The sequence below is a fragment of the Thamnophis sirtalis genome, unplaced genomic scaffold (genome assembly GCF_051295495.1).
Source record: "Thamnophis sirtalis isolate CommonGarterSnake01/CBP01778 unplaced genomic scaffold, rThaSir2_p1.2 scaffold_5, whole genome shotgun sequence".
NCBI lineage: Eukaryota > Metazoa > Chordata > Lepidosauria > Squamata > Natricidae > Thamnophis > Thamnophis sirtalis.
Genome location: NW_028261385.1, coordinates 51,504,995 through 51,526,001, shown reverse-complemented (window position 1 = coordinate 51,526,001; position 21,007 = coordinate 51,504,995). Strand labels below are relative to the sequence as shown.

General features: G+C 37.4%; 1 protein-coding gene across 1 annotated transcript in view; it reads left to right on the top strand.

Moving 5' to 3' along the window:
- Window positions 1–8,896: 8,896 nt before the first annotated feature.
- Window positions 8,897–21,007, top strand: part of TRIM36 (tripartite motif containing 36) — a 30,731-nt gene continuing 18,620 nt past the window's right edge. The window contains exons 1-2 of the mRNA XM_087715817.1: window positions 8,897–9,049; window positions 14,465–14,702. Of these exons, the coding sequence (XP_087571943.1) occupies window positions 9,023–9,049; window positions 14,465–14,702 (265 nt within the window). The 5' untranslated portion in view covers window positions 8,897–9,022. The remainder of the gene's footprint in view (window positions 9,050–14,464; window positions 14,703–21,007) is intronic.

The following is a 21,007-nucleotide window of genomic DNA, read 5'->3' as shown; positions in this document are numbered from 1 at the left end:
CGGCGGGCCTTCCTCCTGCTGGCCCCAATGTAGCAGCAGCTGCAGCCTGAGTCAGCGGCGGAGGCACAGGAGAGGAAGATGGCACAGCCTGCGATGCTGCCTCGGCTGGCTGGCAGCAGCAGAAGCGGCACCGCCGCCTTGGAGGATTTCCTGGCCTGCTGGCCCAGCCAACGCTGCCTCCCCTGGCCTCTGCCTCCGTCTCGGTCTCCTCCTGCCCTCCCGGGGCGCCTCTACCGCGGAGCCTGATGCTGCTCTCACAGGGAGGAGGAGGCATTGGGGGTCCAGCGGGTGCCCAGTTGAAGAAGAAGAGCGGGTGCCAGATCACCACCATGACCCCGGTGCAGATCTCGGCCAGCCTCAGCTCCACAACAGCATTGCTGAAGACACGGAGAGCAAAACGACCTGGACGAGTCGCACACCGAGGACTTCTCCTCCGAGATCCTGGACATCTCGCTCTCCTGCACCACCGACTTGGGGGAGCCCGAGCACAGCTCCTCTGAGGAGATGCTCAACAACTTCCACGAGGCCGACAGCCCCGGGGCCATCTCCTCCAACCAGCTTCACCCGGCCCAGCAGCCCCGAGGCCTGACCAATGGCAGCACCCACCTGCTGCCCCATTACGTCCACGGGGAAACCCCCAGCCTCCCTCCCATGCTGGGGTCCCCAACCCCAGGTCCATGGATCAGCATTAGTCTGCAGCATATAAGAAACCAAGCCACATAAAAAAGCGAAGCCCCATCCATGGGATGCAGGCAGCACATGAAATCATGCCCCCTCCTGTCCGTGAAAAAAACTCTTCATGGAACTGGTCCCTGGTGCCCAAAAGGTTGGGGGCTGCTGGATTAGAGTATCAGAATAGAGGACAGTATATGTAGTTGGTATAACATGTTTCTACAGAAGAAGCTTTGATAACAAATCAAAACAATTTGATTAAAGAGGAATGGGCTGCCAATGTGGCATGGAAATATACTGAGCAGTGACTAACAGAAGGATTGGATACTAAACTCAAGGAAGAGAATTCTCCCAAAGTGACAGAAGTGGGAGGGAATTCCTACCTACATCAGCCTCAATAATAAGGTACAGAAAATATGAAATATGTAAATGTATTAAAAAATTCAGATGTGCAAAATGAAGCTGAGCTCAAAAGGTGGGGGCAAAATACCTGGGGAATTGGTATCTGCAGAGAAACAGCTAGAAATAGTATAAGACAAATTCAGACAATCCAATAACATAATGAGTGGTGATGGGCACATTGAGTTAGTAATGAATAGGAGAGAAGATTCATGAAAGAGCTTCAGAAAAATTGTTCAAGGGAAAATATAGAAGTTGGTGAGATCTTTGGTCTCAGGCTGTTGCTTGTAAATGTCAAATGCCTATGTAATAAGATCAAGTTAATTCAGAATGAAATTCACTTTCTCATCAAAGAAAGTTTGGTGGCAATCAGGGGCTCTGTTCATGAGATGATGGACTGCGAATACTTATATTGTTGGGCTATATAAGGAAAATTGGCAATTTGGCTCCTGCTTTTTGTTTTATGAGACAAAAAGGCCATTCCTGACCTCCTTGACACTATATAACTTGTCTGATCTTATGATCTCCTTAGCTTATGGTGTTTGGAGATTTCAATTTCAAAGTCTTGGGGTAAGATTCAAGCAGAGTTCAAGACTTTGTGATCTTCCTCACAAGCTTGGGTTTGTCAAAAGTAATTTGTATTATATAAACACTTCACCACATGGTGCTAAAAAATAAAAGTAATTATTTAAATACATTGTATAGCCAATCATTTCACACAATAACTGTACTTATTGGTCCCTTCCCACTATTTAGTTCACCTGGAGTTCATTGCTCTGGGAAAGTCCATAATGCTGGAAAAGGTGTAAAAAAAAGAGGAGAAGAGGATGAACAGCAGTAAGATGGATGGACCCAGTTACAGTAGTAATGAGTGGATTGCAGAGAGAATTGAAAGAACAGGTTACAAAAAGATCGTCATGGAAAAATCTATATGGTTGCTAGGTGGTGAAAACAATTTAATGGCACATAAACAATGATTTTCCAATGGATATTATCTGTCCAGTGCATCTATTTCAAGTTGGGACATTCCAATTTCCCCCCCATGTGAAATTCAAGGAAATGCAAGAGCATCTTGTTTTTCAGTAAAGGCACCATTTCTAGGGACCATCCTTTGAGAAACATCTGGATAACCTCCCCTCTCTCTTGATCTTTTGAAAACTGACCTCTTTAGAAAGACTTTTAATTTAAGATTTGCCACTGAATGCCCATTATAATTTAACTTGATTATAGTAATTTTTAAAGGACTTGACAGCTTTAAGAATTATTTTTTAACTATGTGTTGGACATAATTAATTTGATTTTTATTATAATCTCTTATAAATGTGACAGTAAAGTAAATCAATACATTTGTTATTCCCCGGAGCACGAGTCACTGGGAGAAAAGTGGAATACATGTTTCAAAAAATAATAAATGTGAAGGATTCAATATCTTTGCTTAAGATTGAGCTGAAGAAAGAGTTCAGTAGAATGCTCAAGTGATATGAAATCAATACAACTTGGAATTTTTTTCTAGCTAGTTAACATTTTGTCCTGTTTACATGCTGGAGCCAGACAACAAAGAGTCTGGTACTTAACCATGTTTTTCTATCCTGGCAATTTTAAGATGTGTGGACTTCAACTCTCAGAATTCTCCAACCATCTTGGAAAATGAAAAATACTGAACTAGAAGTTAATTATGATCATTTGGAGGACTAATATGCACATATGCAGTAGTTTCATGTTACTAAGTGCTAAAAATGCTTTCTTTTGCAATGATAACAATAAGGGCTATAATAGGAAAGCTGTCTTCTTCCAGGAAATGATTCAGGACTTATAATGTTTCTGTCTAATTATGTTCTTGAAAGGCTGAAAACTTGCATTCCTTTTAGAATAATTTTATTTATTGGCAATAAACTTTATTTCACATTGTGGCACTGAAGTTTCACAATCTCCAAATAGCATATTATATGGGTGAGGTGGGGAGTGGGGGGACAGGCTGTTGAAGTTCCTAATAAGTTAGAGACAGCTTTATTAGAATTTCCATTTGGGCTTCCTATTATTCCCAAACACCATCTTTGGGAATATTGCTACACCCTTCTTCTTACTGATTGAGTCTACTTTTGAACTACTCAATATCAACCTTTATCAAGGCAATGCACAATTGGATTGTTCAAACTTGGCAACTTTAAGATGTTGGCAACTTTAAGAATTCTTGGAATTGAAGTCCATACATCTTAAAAATGCCAAGTTTAAAATCATCTTTGAAAGACTACCTTAGTTAGGCAAATATTTCATCAAATCAATCTGTGAAATCTTTGTAGCTGATGGTTGTTAAAAGTAAAGGTTTACACTGTATAATCATGTCTTACTCTAGGGGTGGTGCTTATCTCAGTTTCTTAGCTGAAGTGGCCAGTGTTATCTGAAGACACCCCTGTGGTCATCTGGCTATCGTGACTGTATGCTGAGGCACACAGAACCCTGTTACCCTCCCACCGTACCTATTTATCTATTTGCATTGGCATGCTTTTGAATTGTTAGGTTTACAGGAATTGGGGCAGCTCACCCCATCAGATGGCACTGGGATCTTGAACTGGGCTCTCGGCTTTCCAGATGACAAGCTCAGCATCTTGAACCACTAAGCCATCATGCCCCTTGATACTTGTTAGGATTATTTTTTTCAGTAATCTACCATTCCTGCTATTTTCATGTCATTCTGCCACAAAATGAAATAGTTTTTTTTAATAACCCAGAACATTTTTTTAAAATCTAATCTTGAAAAAGCTTGATGTTAATCAGCTTGTCCTCATATCTCAAACTGAATTTCTCCATTTAAGACTCATAAGCTACCAGGGGTCTTTTCTGGAGTCATAGCTATTGTTTGAAGATCAGATACATTTGTGGCCCAGAGGGCCTTTCCCCAGCTTCACCTTGGACATAGGTTGTTTCCTCCTCCTTCATGAGACGTATTCATACCCTAATCATCTGGTGACTGGATGATTAGGGTATGAATGTTGCCAGGGAGGTGCAGTCACTAGAGGCAGGGGAGGCGGGGCCTCACCAGTCTCCTGAGGGAAAGGAATTTTTTTTAAAGAATTTTTAAAAAATAATTAAAGCTAGGATAGTTGCTACCAGATTTCAAGTTACAGTGGCTTGGTGTCTGCTCTCAGTGTTAAATATAGGAAGAGGCCAGAGAACTTGGGGCCTCCTTTGCATAAGGAATTTTTCGCCTTTTAAAAGTTAAGAAAGAGTTAAAAAGCAAAAAATTTCATATGCAAAGGAGGCACTGATTCTCCCGCCTTCTGGGGGGGCAAGGCGGTGGAGTGCGACAGCAAGCAGCTTGGACGGAGCTGGGACACCCAAGCTGCTGGCGGTGGGGGCCACCTGAGCGGCAATGATCCTGGCTTTGCTGCTCCTCGGCGGCATACTTTTGGAATGTCCTTTTGGAATGTCAGCGGGGACGGAGGAGGCAGGGGGCAAGGCAGCAGAGCGTGGCAGCAGCGAGAAGCAACACCCCCGCTGCTGTGTCCGACAGGCGTCTCACGTTTATGTCCGCCATAAACGCGAGATGCCTGTCGGACACAGCGGTGGGGACGTTGCTTCTCACCGCTGCTGCGCTCTTGCCTCACCAACGGTAACCCTCACCACACGTCACTGAATATTGCCATGCTGCTACATGGAGCTGCCCTTGAAGATCATCCAGAAACTATACCTGTTTCAAAGTGCAGTGGTGTGAGTAGTAGAGAGAACCTGTTGGCATTTCCAATATGTCATCACTGCCACACAAGCTGTACTGGTTATTAGTTGACTTTTGAGTGCAATTGTGCATCATGCTAGCTGGTGAATTCTTTGGAGTCTGAAATTCACACATCTTAAAATGGTCAAGATTGAGAAACAATTCATATAGTGTGTGTATGTGTGTGAGAGAGAAATAGAGAGAGATGGAAGATTATAGATAAAAGCGGATGCCCTATTGTACAAGATATTGTCCATCAGTTTCATGTGTTACCAAAAAGGTTTTTTAATGTCAAATTTTCCCCTTAATGGCAATTTATGGTGTCTCATTAAAGGAAACCTACTTTCATCTTTCATTGTTTGTTTACATACTGCTTTTCTATGGTAAAAAATGTTCAATATGGCTCACATTATCATACAGAACCATTGTCATTGGTTCCAAATAAGGATTCATTCTTATAACTTGCACACTTGAATAATAATGGATAGGAAAAGAATCTAGTCCAGTCTTTTTGTGAAAAGGCTAGTTTCTGTGCAAAAGAATAATTCTACTCTCATGAGGCCTATCAATTTTTATAGCAGAAGTATGTTCTGACAAAATACTCAGGGTTTATTCCAAGGTATTGAGTAGGACTGAATCCTTGTCATATTTAATTCAATTCTTGGGGAATGAACCCCATTCAATACAATGCATCTTAATGACAGACTGTGAAGTCACGTATCTGCCCTGAAAATGGTTACAGTCTGTGGTTTCCTGTATTTGGTATGCCAGAAAAACACTTAGTCTCTTTTCTTTGCTAACAGACAGAAATACTCTTACTGTAATGCATTCATTTCAACAAAATCAATTAGTGTACATCAAGAGCTCTGCTGAGTCAGAGCCACTTTGTTCCAATATAGATGAGGTGAAGAAGGAATAAAGTGCTGCTCTTATAGTTAGATGTATGTGTTAATATCCTTGCCTGTATTTTGCTGGTCAATACTATCACTGCTTGTTAAAGATATTGCAATATTATTGTATATTTTTGGTATATTTATTCCAAAGAATGATATATATCTATTTCCTAATAAATATACTCTCTGATTCATTTTGATATTCTATAGAGTGTTAGAGTTTCTAATTCCATTCAGCTTGAATCTGTAGCCAAAATGATCTCTTCTTTTCTGGCAGCCTACTGTGTAATTTGATGGGAAATAAGAAGGAGTGAAAGAAAGTAGGAAATAATCAGAAAAAGAAAAAAAGTGGAGGGTATGATGAAGGATCTATTCCTCCATCAAACTGTGGTCCCACTCAGACAATGCATCCCCCAAAATGAGATTCAAGGAAGACCACGTTTCTCAATGAAAATAGGCATGTTATTGAAACCAATTATTGTTTCAGAAGATTAATTAAAATGACAGCATGGTTTCAGATAACAGCAATGTGTACTGTACTGTCATAATGCCCTTCCAACTTTGAGTTAAAGTGGGTGAAGAATGGCACCTGATTTAGGGAGCAGGTACCAACATCACCCAGCTGCTCCATACTATCAATGTTCCTATATACGATGCCAGCTGCTTGGTTGTTCAATTCAGTGTATGCTGTTCCTGCATGCATCTTATACCCTTCCTCAATGTGTTGGACTGCCTCTGAGGCCTCTCTGTGTAGCCAACATCTCGGGACCTGCTGAATGTGGTAGATCCCTGTTCCTATGAATTGGGTGCTTAGCGCCTGTTCTTATGCTGGTATGATCAGTGCTATCTTTTAATCTATCCCCTTCCAGCCACTGGTAGGATTTCCCAATGTCTGCCGCCTCAGGTATCTGTCCATTGTACATGCCATGCAGGGTACTCTCTTATCATTACACTACTTCTGCTTGATCTTTCTCCCACATCTTCTGCTGCCTCAGGCATTGTTTCAGCAGCTCATTTATGGTATGTGTGTTTGTGTGTGTATTTGCAAGGAATGTTGAAGTTTTATGATGAGCCCCAAAGGTGCTTTTCCCAAATGCAACTGGGCTGTTTTTTTCTTTGGCAACATTTCGCTTCTTATTCAAGAACTTTAGTTCAGAACTGAAGAAGCTTCTTGAATGAGAAACTAAACATTTTCTAAGAAAAGACCACAACGAAAAAGTCCATTTGGACTTTGGGAAAGCACCTTTGGGACAACCCATGATCTGGATGATTAAGAATCTCCATAGACTTACGATGAGTCCATTTTATATTTAAGTGTATTTAAGTCCTAGTGTTTCCTTGTAACTATGGGAGTCTGCCTTTTGCTGTTGTTCAAGTGAGTTTTGTTTCATTGGTTGTGTGAGGAATTGACCATCTGGCTTGTCATCTGAGCCTGGCATTGTGGGCTGAGAGTGTGTGACTGGCCCAAAATAATCCAGCTGGCATTTCTAGCTTGCTAATAAAAATAAAAATGTTATCACCTATTAGATGCTAAATTATTTTTAATTCACTATTCTTTTTTTCTTTAAACAATGGTGGAATCACTTTTTGTTATGCTTTAAGGGAAAGATCTTCCCTTAAAGGTATCTGACTGCCGCATAATCGTAGCCAAACATGATTTTTGCTTTTGTTTATATACATCATTTGTTTTCATTCTGTCTCTGGTTCAAGGTCAGATAGCTTTCCTTTGATGGATATTTTCCCTCGTCACAAGCATCGAAAGGCAATCTCAAAGTTATAAAATATTTTAAGTATTGTCATATTGGAAGGAAGTCAGGATTGCAATGACTTGAAGCAGGGTATGGATTAACAACGGATAGGATATCTTTTACATTGGTAATTTCTGCTGACTCAGGGATGGAAATCAGCCTGATAGTGACAAATGGCCCTAAGATTTGAGGGAGGAGGAGCTGAATACAGGAAAAGAAAAATGATTTTAAATAAAGCTTTAGGTCAGATTCTTTGTTTTAATCACACTTTTTAAAAGTGAATTAAAGACATTTGATATAAAGAGAATTAATCTGAAGATATTTACTTTCCCAAAGGTTTTGGCTTAGATTTAGTGCATTTGTAAATCATAGTTTATGGCCAGCGCAAACCCTCAGGTACTGGGTGACTGGCATAGTCATTCTCAACCCAACTTTCCTTATAAATTGTTTTTATGGATTTAATAGGTTTTGGACTGCATTTAAATATATTTAAAGGCCGAATGCACATTGTACAAACTTGTGCAACTACCATATTAAGAGTAACACTGCATGCAGTAAATATGTTCCAGTTATCAAATCATGAGTAAAGCAGATATTATATTTTCAGAGTTAATTTCCCCAGCTTAGTATAATTCTTAAATTCTTACTTAGGCTGGGATAGGGAAACAGTTTTGATACTCCTCATAAAGATGTGTTGTGGAAACCCTAGGCCTGCAAAGGGTAACTAATCTGCGCCAATTCTCATAATTTGCTTTAGAAAAGAGTCAAAGCTTCAGCCAGTTAAGATTTGTGCTTTTCCTGATTCTGCCCAAAGAAAAATTATACCGGGTCTCTGTATCGGAAAATTGTAAATCGGGTTAGTTCTTTCCGCAATTGTCGTTTCTAGTCTAAAACTCCCATTTGCTTTGAAAACAACGCGTCCTTTTCCTTCTTTCTTCCCCGCTCTCGTCTTTTTGACCGTTGAGACAGAAATCCAGTTTACGCGCAGCCCTTGTTGCAACTGCCCTGGCGGACTTCTTCGGAGGTTCCGTGAGGCTGGAAAAAAGGTGGCAGCGATTTCGGTTCGAGCCCGGCTGAGAGGCATGGCCATCCCGACACCCTTCTTGAGAGGAGTTATTATAGTCTCCTTCTGGTTTCCACACACGGATGGGTCAGAGAGGGATCTCATTCTATAGTTTCCTCCCTCCCCCGCTCCCTTCCTGGAAAGAGAAAGGTGGACAAAACACCCTAACGGCGGCTCAACAAAGGTGCCAGGTGGCGCTGACGCTCCGCCCCCACATTGTGGCGTGGAGGCTGTTGCCAGGCAGGCCCCGCCCCCTCCCCCTTTGCCCCACCTCCTTCCCCCCCACCCGCCCACCCGCCCGGAGCCGTAGTTTCCTAGGGGCAGCAGTGGCAGCTGCTGGGCGCCTCGTAGCCGCTTCGCGCGTGCTCTCTTGATCCCTTCCCTCGCGCCGCGCTCTCGGGAGGGGGAAGGGCGGACTCGACCGGTTCCGAGAGTCTGCGGAGAGGGCGAGAGAACCAGACTCGCGCGCCCCGGGCACCTCCGGGCTCAACCGTCCGGGACCGAAAGCGGCATCAGTGGTAGTGACGATTCCAGGATGGAAGGGGACCGGCTGGAACCCGTCGTGAGTGTTCCTGAAGGAGAACTTACGGGCTGAAGAGACGGGAGGGTCGCCCCTCCCGAGGTGGGGCTTTAACGGGGCGGGTGGGGGGGTCATTTGAGAGGAAAGGGAGAGGATCTGAGGGGTTCCCCCCCCCCCCGACCTGTGGGGCTTTTGACCGTGACTTCCTCCACACCGTGGGGAGGAAGGGAGCCCGATCACAGCAGGCTGGCTCCCTTCTGTTTCTCCCCGTGGCTCGGCTGCAAAAGCAGAACTCCGGCAGCCTTTTCCGCTCCCTTCTCAGAAGAGATTGTGGTTGCCTTTTCAGCAGCCGGCTTCCCAAACAGCCTCACCCGTCTTCGCTTGAAGCTGACTCTTCTCCCACCCCCTTGTTTGCTTTAAGTAAGACATAGACTCGGAGCCTGGGGTGTTTCCTCACCAAAGCTTTGTGCAAACTCATAATGTGTAATTGAGCGTTTGACGGACTCTATCCCAAGGAGGAGCTTCAGCTATTTCAGTCTTTGACAGTGACTTATTTCAGATCTTTCAGGAATGTCTGCATTGTTGCAGATGTGGTAGGAACAGTTTATTGGAGCTTGGGTAAGCGATCAAGTGAGGATGTCCATCATTCATATTCTCTTGATCTAGGCTGGGTAGGAGCAATCCATCTTCTAGCTTTTCATTGTGTGAAAGTATTGATGGTGGCTCAGTGGCTAAAATGCTGAGCTTGTTAATCAGAAAGGTCGGTGGTTCGAATCTCTAGCACCGCGTAACCATTACTTGTCTCAGCTTCTGCCAACCTAGCAGTTTGAAAGCATGTAAAAATGCAAGTAGAAAAATAGAGACCACCTTTGGTAGAAAGGTAACAGCGTTCCGTGCACATTCGGCGTTTAGTCCATGTGACCACGAAGATGTCTTTGTACAGCGCTGGCTCTTTGGCTTTGAAACGGAGATGAGCACCGCCCCCTAGAGTCGGGAACAACCAGCACATATGTGCAAGGAGAACCTTTACCTTTTACGTATTGACTAGAGAGGGTTAATCCTTTGGTCATGAATTGCTTTGCACAAAAAAACAAGATGATTTCAGCCTTGCTTTCTAAAGCATAAATGCAGCAAGGAGATGAATGTATGCAAAGGCGCTTGGGAAAATGAGAGGGAAATTGTGGCAAAAGAAAACTAGGTTCCACATTGTTACTCAAATTTTATTTGCATTACTGCAGCTGTATCACGTTTTCTCAAAGATAACCAATGCAAATCAGAATATTGGACTACACTCTAATCTGCACGTAACCAGGATGTGGGAAACTGAAGTCGAAGGTGTTATTGATAAACAAACTGAAGTTGGGGAAAAAACAGCCACTGGAATTAGTAAACCCAAAGATAATACCTACTTGTTCACTGCAATCTTCAGGATTCTTTGTTCCAAAATTGCTTTTATATAAACAGTCTGTACAGTAGTTTTTCAACCTGTAATGATTATGCTTCATTTAGTTTATCTTCATCCTATGTAGGGCTTCCTTGAAACCCTTAACTAATAATTTTCCAGAGATTAGATGGAAAAGAGGTTGGATTGTTGATGATATTTTACATTAAGCCTTCCAGTAATTACTCAGAGCGAGTTTTTATAAATTTTGAAAAGCATAAATAAGAGTGTCTTGAACCACCATAAAGGCCATGACAAAAGATATCAAGTCAGTCTAATGCATTCCAATACAATTTTTCCTGAGAACATTTTTACACTGTAGTAATATGTGGCCCAAATAGCATTCTGGAGAAGTGATATATATGGTGAGGTCTCACTCACCATAGCCAAAAACACCAGCCTGAGGATGGCGAGTGAGACCTCGTCGAAACATTGCCATGATACATTTGACATTGAATGTTAGATGTTCAGCTCTATAGCATACAAGTAGATTTTAAAAAGGCATATTACTGTATCTTCCAAAGTGAAATATAACTAATTGTCCAAGGAAAACTTTATAAAATCCAACGTTTAACTCATTTTGTTTGCTTTTATTATTTAGGATATAAGCGTTAAGTCTTAATTTGCAAACAACGTTTGCAAACAATATTGTCAAGCTATAGAAAGTAAAAGGGAGAGTCAGTACCATAGGTCTTTAAGAAATTTCAATTTAATTTATCAGTGGAAAATGATGTTTAAACAGTGAAAATAACTATCATTTTTTATTGAGTGAATTTGAGTAAATAAATGAGATTTTGGTTTGTTTATATATTTTGCTTATATTAGAGCAAATACATTTTGAAAGATTAGATTGCAGATTGTAGTACTTCAAAATGCTTTTGAGAAAATGACAGTGTGACAAAAATGCATCTATCCATCATATTTTCAATTTGAACTGAAAAAGAACTGTGTCTCTAGTCAACATACTGCAGAGTAACATGGAACACTATTTCTCTCATTTCCTTTTTTTCTTTGGATAAGTGGAAAGTGACACCCCCCCCCCCCCCGGAGAATGAATAATGACTATTTCAAATCTTTGGTTCCTGAGTTTGTAAATTGACATTCCCAAAAGGCAAAGTACTGAATGTTGCAGAATACATTTCCTTATTTATTCAACCAGCTTATAACTTATTCTGACTGAACTGTAACTGGGACAAGCATCTTTCCTATCCATGTACTTTCTTCTTCAGAATCCGCTTGGAAAGGAGGCAAAGAAAATTGCCATATGCTTCATATGTATTTAAAGCACAGGCGCTTCAATTATGTAGTACTATTTTTAGAACTAAAAAAATACAATAATAAATTGGATAGGATTTGTATCCTTTTGTTAAATATTTAGACAAATAGATTTTTAACAAAGGACATTAATTCTCATGTCTAAAGTGGTTTGATAAACTCTTAAGGTTTTTACTGCCATACCATGGTATCAATGTGAAAGTGCAACTCTCAGAATCAAATATTGTTATATTGTTTGGGGCATTTGTTTTCTCTATAGTGTTATATTTATTTGCTTTTTTTCTTCAAGAGGTAAAAAAAAGCACGTAATATAGTAAAAATAATTTATCATTTTTAGATTTTCTTTATCCTTGGTTTGTTTTTAACATCTTTATTTATTAATTAAACTTTTATACTGCCCAACTTGCCCAGGGGCAGCCCTTGGCGTCTTACAATCAATAAATACAACACGATTAAACATTAGAACAATAAATACAACATAAACTCAAATTCAAATTGATAAAGATTTCCAATTGATTTGATTGATTTCAAATTGACAAGGAAGGGAGCAAAATCACATAGGGGATGGGGTCATAATTTATTAATCACCACCACAATTACATGGCCCCACTTTGGATGTGTGCAGATCTCACCTTGCCGGGGAGGGGCACAATGTTCCAGAGGACAGGAGTCTCCTGAACACCCAACCAGCTGGAATTGCTTGATCGACAGGGTCTTCATGTCCCTTCTGCCAGTGTGGGTGGGGTAGGCCAATCCCATAGGAGTAAGATGGTTCCCTTAGATAAGGGAACCAACTTGGACTCATGCCATGAAGGACTTTAAAGATGAGAATGCCTTGATCTAGAAGCAAACTGGCAACCAATGCAGTTCATAGTGGTATAACATGGGCCACCCTAGTGACACCAAGGATTGTCTGTGTGGATGCATTTTGCTCGTATTGTGAGTTCCGAATACTCTTCAAGGATAGTCCCATATAGAGTGGTTTGCAGTGATAGAAGCATGAGGTGAACAAGGCTTGAGTGACTGAGTGTAGGGGCTCCTGATTCAGGAAAGAGCACATAAGATGCATAATATGCATAACATTGTACATTTAGGCACTGTACCCCCTTCCACAACTAAAGATGTTAAAGTCCTGTATCTTGAAGCTCCACATACCCAAAGACACTTGATCTTACCAGGGTTCATCCAAAGTCTGTTGTCCCCCATCTAAACCTCCACAGCCTCCAGGCACTGTGAGTGGGCAGCAATAGCTTCATTTGAATCACCAAGGAAGGAGATATAAAGTTGACTATCATCAGCATACTTGATGGTACCTCATCCCATGGTGATAGATTATATCACCTAATGGCTTCATTTACCGGTATATGTTAAAAAGGAATGGAGACAATACTGAGCCTTACAGCATGCTACAAAGGAGAAGCTGTGAATTGGACCAGTCACTCCCTACAACACAAATGACAAAGTAGCAACACTTGTACATTGGAAGATCTGTAAGAAATATCATTTGCCTGCAAGCAAGAACTGGTGGGACAATAAAATAAAGTCTTGGAAAATGAAGAAGCTAAATTGTTCTGGGACTGTAGAATTCAAGCATATAGGCAATCACCACATAACATCTCAGACTTAACAGTTGTCAATAAGAAAGACAAAAAAGTCTGCTTAATGGCTATGACAGTATCTGGAGACAGCGGAATAGAAGAGAAATAAATGGAAAAGATAACAAAATACAAAGACCTGCAAATAGAAATAGAATGACTGGCAAAAGTAAGCAAAGGTAAACCAATAGTAATTATTAGATGCAATCCTCTGCAAAATGAAGCACCATTTGAACCATCAGCATTGACAAATTCACCATCAGTCAATTGCAAAAGGTATCTTTACTTAGAATAGCTTATATCCTGTGACAATATCTGTAACTCCATCAAATACCTTTCCATCTACCTTTCCCAGGTCCTTGGAAAGGGCTCAATAGGTAGACAAAAATGCCAAATCCTATGTGAACATCTAATTGTGCAACGAACCATAATTATATACTATCTTGGATCATAAAATTAGAGTACTTAACAAATATAGTAAATTAAACCTAGAAAAAATAGCAGAAATGTATATATGTTTAGTATACAGTACTAAATAATACTAAATACACATACATGCACATAAGATTCAATATTAACAGTACAAATGAATTACAAAGTAGCTTTATTGCTTTTTGTAATATAATACAATTACTTTTCCTTTTTTTCTTTCAGTTTAGCCATACTGTATTTATACATTTACTTTAAATAAACATAAATAATACATCATGGAACATTTCCCTTGCTCAAAGTAAATTTTTACTAAACTCAAGAAATCAGCTTTCCTTCCAAGGCAATTAATAAACTTCCATATTGGTTGGAGTCCTACCCTTACCTGCCTAGGTTATATTTTATATATTCTTCCCCATTTCATTTTTAAGTTTTTGCTCTTATGTATTTAGTATTTCATTTTTGACTGCTCTTAATCTCGCAAAATGGTTAGCTTTAGTTATTAATCTTGCTGTCTTTAGTTATTGTATGAACAACTATTTGAAGTGAAAATTATACGTTATCTGGATTGCTGAATGTCAAAATAGCTACGTACAGCAGACAGTATTTATATTTTAATTTCTTTTAATTACCTGACTGAAATAATGTTATGTTTTTTTAACTGGCTGTAACCATCATGGGACTTCTGAACAGTTTCTCATTTCTTTTTGTTTATAGGTTACCATTAAGAATATTGAACGAGAACTCATCTGCCCAGCATGCAAGGAGTTATTTACCCATCCACTTATTCTCCCTTGTCAACATAGTATCTGCCACAAATGTGTAAAAGAAATTCTGTACTTAACATTTGAAGATTCGTTCAATGATGCCGCTTCAGAAACTTCCAATCACAGTAGCCCTCGCAGTAGAATGAATTCCCCTAGCTTGGATAGAATTGACAGGGTTAATAGATCAGGTACGTAAAAAAAGTTTTAAAAAATTATTCTTAAAGTAACATGGTAATTTACAAAACAATAACCTTAATAAAACCACATCAAAATGCAATAATAAAAACATGTAATGATAGCCACATCCAATTAGATCAGTCAAAATGCTTGAGCAATAGATAATTTTGGATCTAATATTAGAAATGATATAATCTCTTGATTAGTATCATTTGAATTACACACTGTATTATTAAATAACCAATGAATCAAAAAATGTAAAATGCTTTCTTGCTATGTTGTCAAGATAGAGTTAGGGTATTAATGTTCCAAGAAATAGGTTTTATAATTCATGTATCTATGCACATACATGTAGCATCATGAAATTAGTAGTCTCCAGCATATAGAACACAGCAAAGCTTAATTGTTTACTTGAATACAATGTTTGATATTTCATAGTATGTGCATCTTCATCTTCATTTTTCTAAGAATATGCCATATTTTTGTACTGATTCAATTTCCAGGTGCTTGCATTCTGCATAAATTACTAAATGCAATCCTATGAAGAGTGGCTGAGATCATGGTGTTGGTTTCTCCACTTCTTTCTCTACTATGTTAGATTTCATTTGCATATATGATAATGGAATTCTTCACAAAGCCAGCCAAAATTGGGAAATATTTTCATCAACTTCACAACCTATTTATCTGGTTCACAGCTGTTAATTCTGACTAGAAGTTGCTGACTAGAGTCTTAGGGCAGAGGTCATGTGTATCACATACTTCCTTTTCCCTTTAAACATGGATACCAAGAGTATGAATCTCTGATCTTTTGCATATAAAACATATGTATTGGTGATTGACATATGTATGGTCATTTGCATGTTCCTGCAGTCTTTCTGGTGTTGTCAAAGTTGATAGATTGTTATTAACTAATGGATCTTTGAATCATTTTCAATAGATTATCAACATTTTTTGATTCTCAATTTTAGCAATTGTAACTAGAATTGAAAATTAAAATTAATGAGTCATGGATGGCCTCATGCTGATCATGTAAAATACGGATTTTAACTGGTTGTCTTCAATCAAGAGTTCATAAGCTCTAGTACCAAATTCCCATTGTTTCAGACATTGAAAATTTAGTTAATACAGATTCAGTAAGGTTCATATTACGTTAACCCTTAATTTACAACCTGTCATTTAGCAACTGTTTGAAGTTAGGGTTCCCCTGAAGGAAAGTTATGACCTGAATCTGAAGTTCTAATGATTGCTGTGCTCTCCCTGCATTCACATGATTGCATTTTTGATGTTCAGTAATGAGCCCATGATTTATGGTCATTTGCAGTGTTCCACAGTCATGTGACTGCAATTTTTAACATTTTTGCTGAAAACTGGCATTTACTTGTTTTTAGCAAAAATGCTCCATAGCAAACAATGGATTAACGAACACGGTGATTGCTTAATGACTCTGGTGGTTACTTAATGACCACAACAGTTTTTCAACAACTGCCTAAGAAAAGTCATAAAAGCGGGTCTGGTCACATGATGACATGCTTTATAACCATCATGACTTACATAATGGGGAGGCTGCCAATCAAGGACTACCTGTAATCATTGTTTTCAAACTAACCTGTATTTTTTTTTGCCTAAATATTTAGAAAGATTGTGTTATTGATGTTAAAGAAGTACAGAAGTGATGTTAAAAGTTTTGATTTCTCAGGTTAAGTTGATGTATGTTTTATTAAATTTCTTAAATCACATTTTAAAGAAAAATGCTTGAATCTTTAGCAATTCTACAGTTAGAAGCATTAATAAAATATGTTCTAATAATTAATTCTATTTTTCAGATATAAATGGGGATAGAAATTTTCTTCTTCCCTCTTATACTTGCTTACTCAAATGTCAATCCCATTATTCATCAGTGGATCTTTCAAGTAAATGTGCATGGCTTAAACTTAACCAAGTTGCTGTTATAAAATGCTATGTAATCTCCAGCATACTATTGTAAACCAGTACTATGTAAACCCACTGTAACCCACTGTAAACAAGAATCCTTCCTTTTTAGCTTCTAAAAATGCTTCTCTGTTCACTGTTTACAGCCTCACAGAGGAGGCCTCATGGGTTGAGAGGTAGAAATGTTTCCTTTTATATGGCTGTAGATAATACTTGGTAGAACATGGATGTTATTATACTAGGTTTAGTATAATTGTTTTAAGTATCAGTGGTCAAGTCCAAAATTATCAGTTGGCAATATTGCGAACAAAAATTACTTTCATTTTGCTAATTCGTATAGAACTCACTGGATTCAAACGGGCAATATTGCTTAGATGACTTAAACATACATTAAACATTTACTTTAGAAGTTATAAATGGTATTTTGAATTTTGGTATACCAAAATTCAAAATACCATTTATGACTTCTAACATTAATGTTTAATTCTGATGCTACCAAGATGTTTTAAATGAAAAATTTTGTTAATTTTTATATTCTGAATTCTCCTGTAACACAAATGAGTTTTGAAAAAGTATAGATTGCAAAATTTAAAATCACTAGTAAAGGAATTTTAATCACATTCTGTTGAAAAGGAAGAAAATAATGGTAAAAGAGTAAATGCTGCATTTTATACACTGATTTTTGCTACCAGGTTTGTATTTTCATTATTTTCTGGAAAGAAGAATATGAGATTATGCCCCATTTTCAAAATTCATTTTTGTTAGCAGAATTGAATGCCCGAAAAGTATGAATGAATCTTCCAGTGTGAGGGTAATAGATTTTAGATATTATTATTCTAATTAGATCTAATCACCTCTGTTCAAAAATTCTTATTCCCAAACTGTGATTTAGTTCCCAATTTTAATTCCTAGTTCAATATTTGTCTTTCTCTAATAATCTTAAATATTATATGAAAAGATAGGAAGACTATTGTTGCTATAGGAAGAGCATTGTTAGTGTCAAAAATGAATCCTGTTGACTTAATTTATTTTAGCGTGTTTTTAAGTACACCCATGAACTGGTTCTTCTTATTTTTCATGTGATATGCTGGCGATACTATTGATTCAGAAGTCTACAATAAATTAAGGGTGTATTATCCCTTTTCTACTTTGTCGTGTGGTATTGTGAATTATTTGTGAATCCGTTAGAATATTGAATAAAATAATTTAGCTCTCCCTGAGTAGTAGAAGCTCTATTATATACATTCAGTGCATTGATAAAAGGACTTTTTGCCTGGCAACCACAGCTAATATTCTTGCAATATCATGTAGAAGCAGGAAAAGCCAGTTGGAAATTTTTCTTAGCCAGCTGTTTTTGTCAAGTTCTGTATTGTTCTGTATTGTATATTTGTATAGGGAGTGGAAAATATAAGAGAGTGTGTATTCTTAAATGCATAGCACTTCTGGTGCTATGCAAAGGTGATGTTCATTGAAGAATATCTAGAACAATCCTAAATTTAATGCGGATTCATAGATGTCTTAAGAATCTAGGTACCAAGCACTTTAGTGGTTTAAAATTGAACTCAGTAGCTTAATTGGAATATGAGAGGAACATACTGTGTTCAGCCCAGCTGAAATTTTCTGATCCTCTGGCTATAAAGTATAATAGAAAACACCGTATTGGCACTCTGTATTAACTGTGCTGATATGTTTAAACCATTTTAAAATTCAAATGCAAATAAATCTTGCCCAGATAAATAAAGATTTGGTACTACCACTAATAATGATGGAAGACTGTGATATCTGTGCAAATAAGGGTAAAATGCCAAATGCTATCTTAGTTTAAGCAAATATAAATAGAGAATATGAAAAGGGATAGAACAACTTAGATTTCTTTATAATAATCATCACCATCATCATCACCACAATTGGGTTTTCATTGTCGTTACTTTTATTTGTAATTAAATTTGGAACAGCTCTAAGCATTCATGCTTTGGCTTCAGTGAAAATATTTGCCCTTATGGGCATTTCAAAAGCATGTTACTATCTAAACGTTTCAAATCATACTATCTATACTTGACCACTGCACTTTAATTTATATTATATTTTATTTTTCATATATATTTAATCTCAACTTGAATAATAATGCCTTAAGTTTTGTCACCTTAAGTTTGCTTCTGTGACATTGCTTAACTGCATATTGCATGTTGTAGAGTATACCCTCCTCCTGTTTATATTTTAAAGACTTATATCAATTTCTTTTAAATAACTCCCATTAATTCAATGTCACTTCTCAGTATATCTGTAGTGATTTTTGCTGTGAGTTACATTTTGTTTAGAACATATTATGTTTTAATTTCAAAAATGCATGTGTGTTATGCTATTAGCATGTGTGACTTTTTAGATTAGACTTACTGTCCCAACAATTTTTTTTAAATAATCATTTGAAATTAGTTTATTGATGGATAGTCTCTATTATTGCAAATTTTCATATGCATCTAGTGTTAATCATTTTTCTAAATCTTTCTTAGAATATGACTTTATCTTTGATTCACATAGATGTTCTGAGTCTGAATAGTACATAATAAATAATAAATAATATTTTAATAAATGCCATTGTAATGTAATTAAAATGACCACTTTTCCATATACTTTAGAATTATGTTCAAAGTTTCCTTTTGTGAAAAAAAGCCCTACAATTTATTTTACCTTTGCATTAGAGTTTTCCAAAACAATACAGATATTTTGGGAAAGTGAATCTGAAAAAGAATTATGTAATATTTGAAAGTTGTCTAGATTTATTTAAACTCGGGGGGGGGGGTTACTTTATTTTTGACATCAAAAGTGAGAAAAATCAGATTTTCTTTTTATAGAAATTTGTATAGGATTTCATGAGTTATATTTTAAGGGGCTGTTGATCTTATAGGTCTAAAAGAATATTACTAATACATTGGAGCATGTGACATGCATACATATTTCATGTTTATGGGGAAAAAAACCTGTTCTATGAGGCAATTTTAATAACTAGTTAGTAATTGCTTGCAGTTTGAGAATGAAGTAGAGTATTAGTCCCCTGCTTCAAAGGTTGATTTCTTTTTTTTTTTTAATAATTTTTTTTTGTTACATAAACAACACATGCACACACGAGTGGGGAAAAAAAAGAAAACACAAAAAAGACAAAAAACAAAAAACAAGGCAGGGGAAAAAAAAGAAAAAAAAAGAAAAAACACAACAAGTATATATTATAAAAAAGTATATCAGCTGGCTACAACATGTTTTTGTGCATCTCTTCCATTAATTCATATTAATTCAAATACCTTAACTCAAATGTTTACCATATTAACATCGTTATACCTCCACTTTTAGTTAACTACAGTTGTTTAAACATCCTTCATCCTTAACTATGCCAAAGATTTAATCCATAACCACATGCTAGCATTTCATTTACTTGTTTATACAATCCTCCATTAACATCAAATCCTCATATCCTGTTTTAGCTAAACATCCATAATATTTAATACCAAAAATTCCATCCTCCATGTATATAGTTTATTATCATTCTCCTTTCTTTATGTAATTATATCGTATATCATAGCATTTTCCCCATATTAGTTAAGATTTAACTGTATATAGTTTTATTTTATTTTTTAATAGTGATAATTATTGTGATTAATAACCTTTATATATGGTCCAAAAATATTTCTAACCTTCCCTTCTCATATCCAATTATTATTTATCATATCAACTCCACATTATATACATTACTATCATTATCAATTATTATTCAACTATGTCTATTACAAATGAAATTAATTAGGTTTAGCTAATTTTGAATTGTATTCTTCAATCTATCAGCCTGTGTCTCTCCAATAACAAAACCTCCTTAATAATTCATAGTATGAATTATTTAATGCTTCTCATTCCTCCTATGCTCTGTCTTTCGAAGTAAATCTTCTGTGTGGCTGCCCCTCCTTCAGACATTCCATCTTTTTCTCCCTCAGAGGTAAACCAGATGCCTGGAATATCAGCAAATTGAAAATCTTCATCTCTGACATCCTTCGTTTGTATTTCAGGAACATTCAAACATTCAACATTCTCATTTTTTTCTTCATATTTTGTTGCTAGAAACAGCAAATAATCCAGCTTCCTCTCAAATCTATCATATGTGGCAGATAATTTTTGTAGTGCGGAAAAAATCATTTGAAATGAATCATTTGAAACTTGAACAAACGCCATCTTTGTACGCAGTTAGTATTTTTCCTTTGGAAACTCTAAGGTATTTGAAAGTAAAAACAAGCTGGGAGCTGTACAATCTTATCTGGTCTTAGACCAACCCAGCCAAGCAATAAAAGTGTCAAGATGTAGGGAGCCAAATTATAGTAAATTGGTTTACAGCCCACTTACAGAG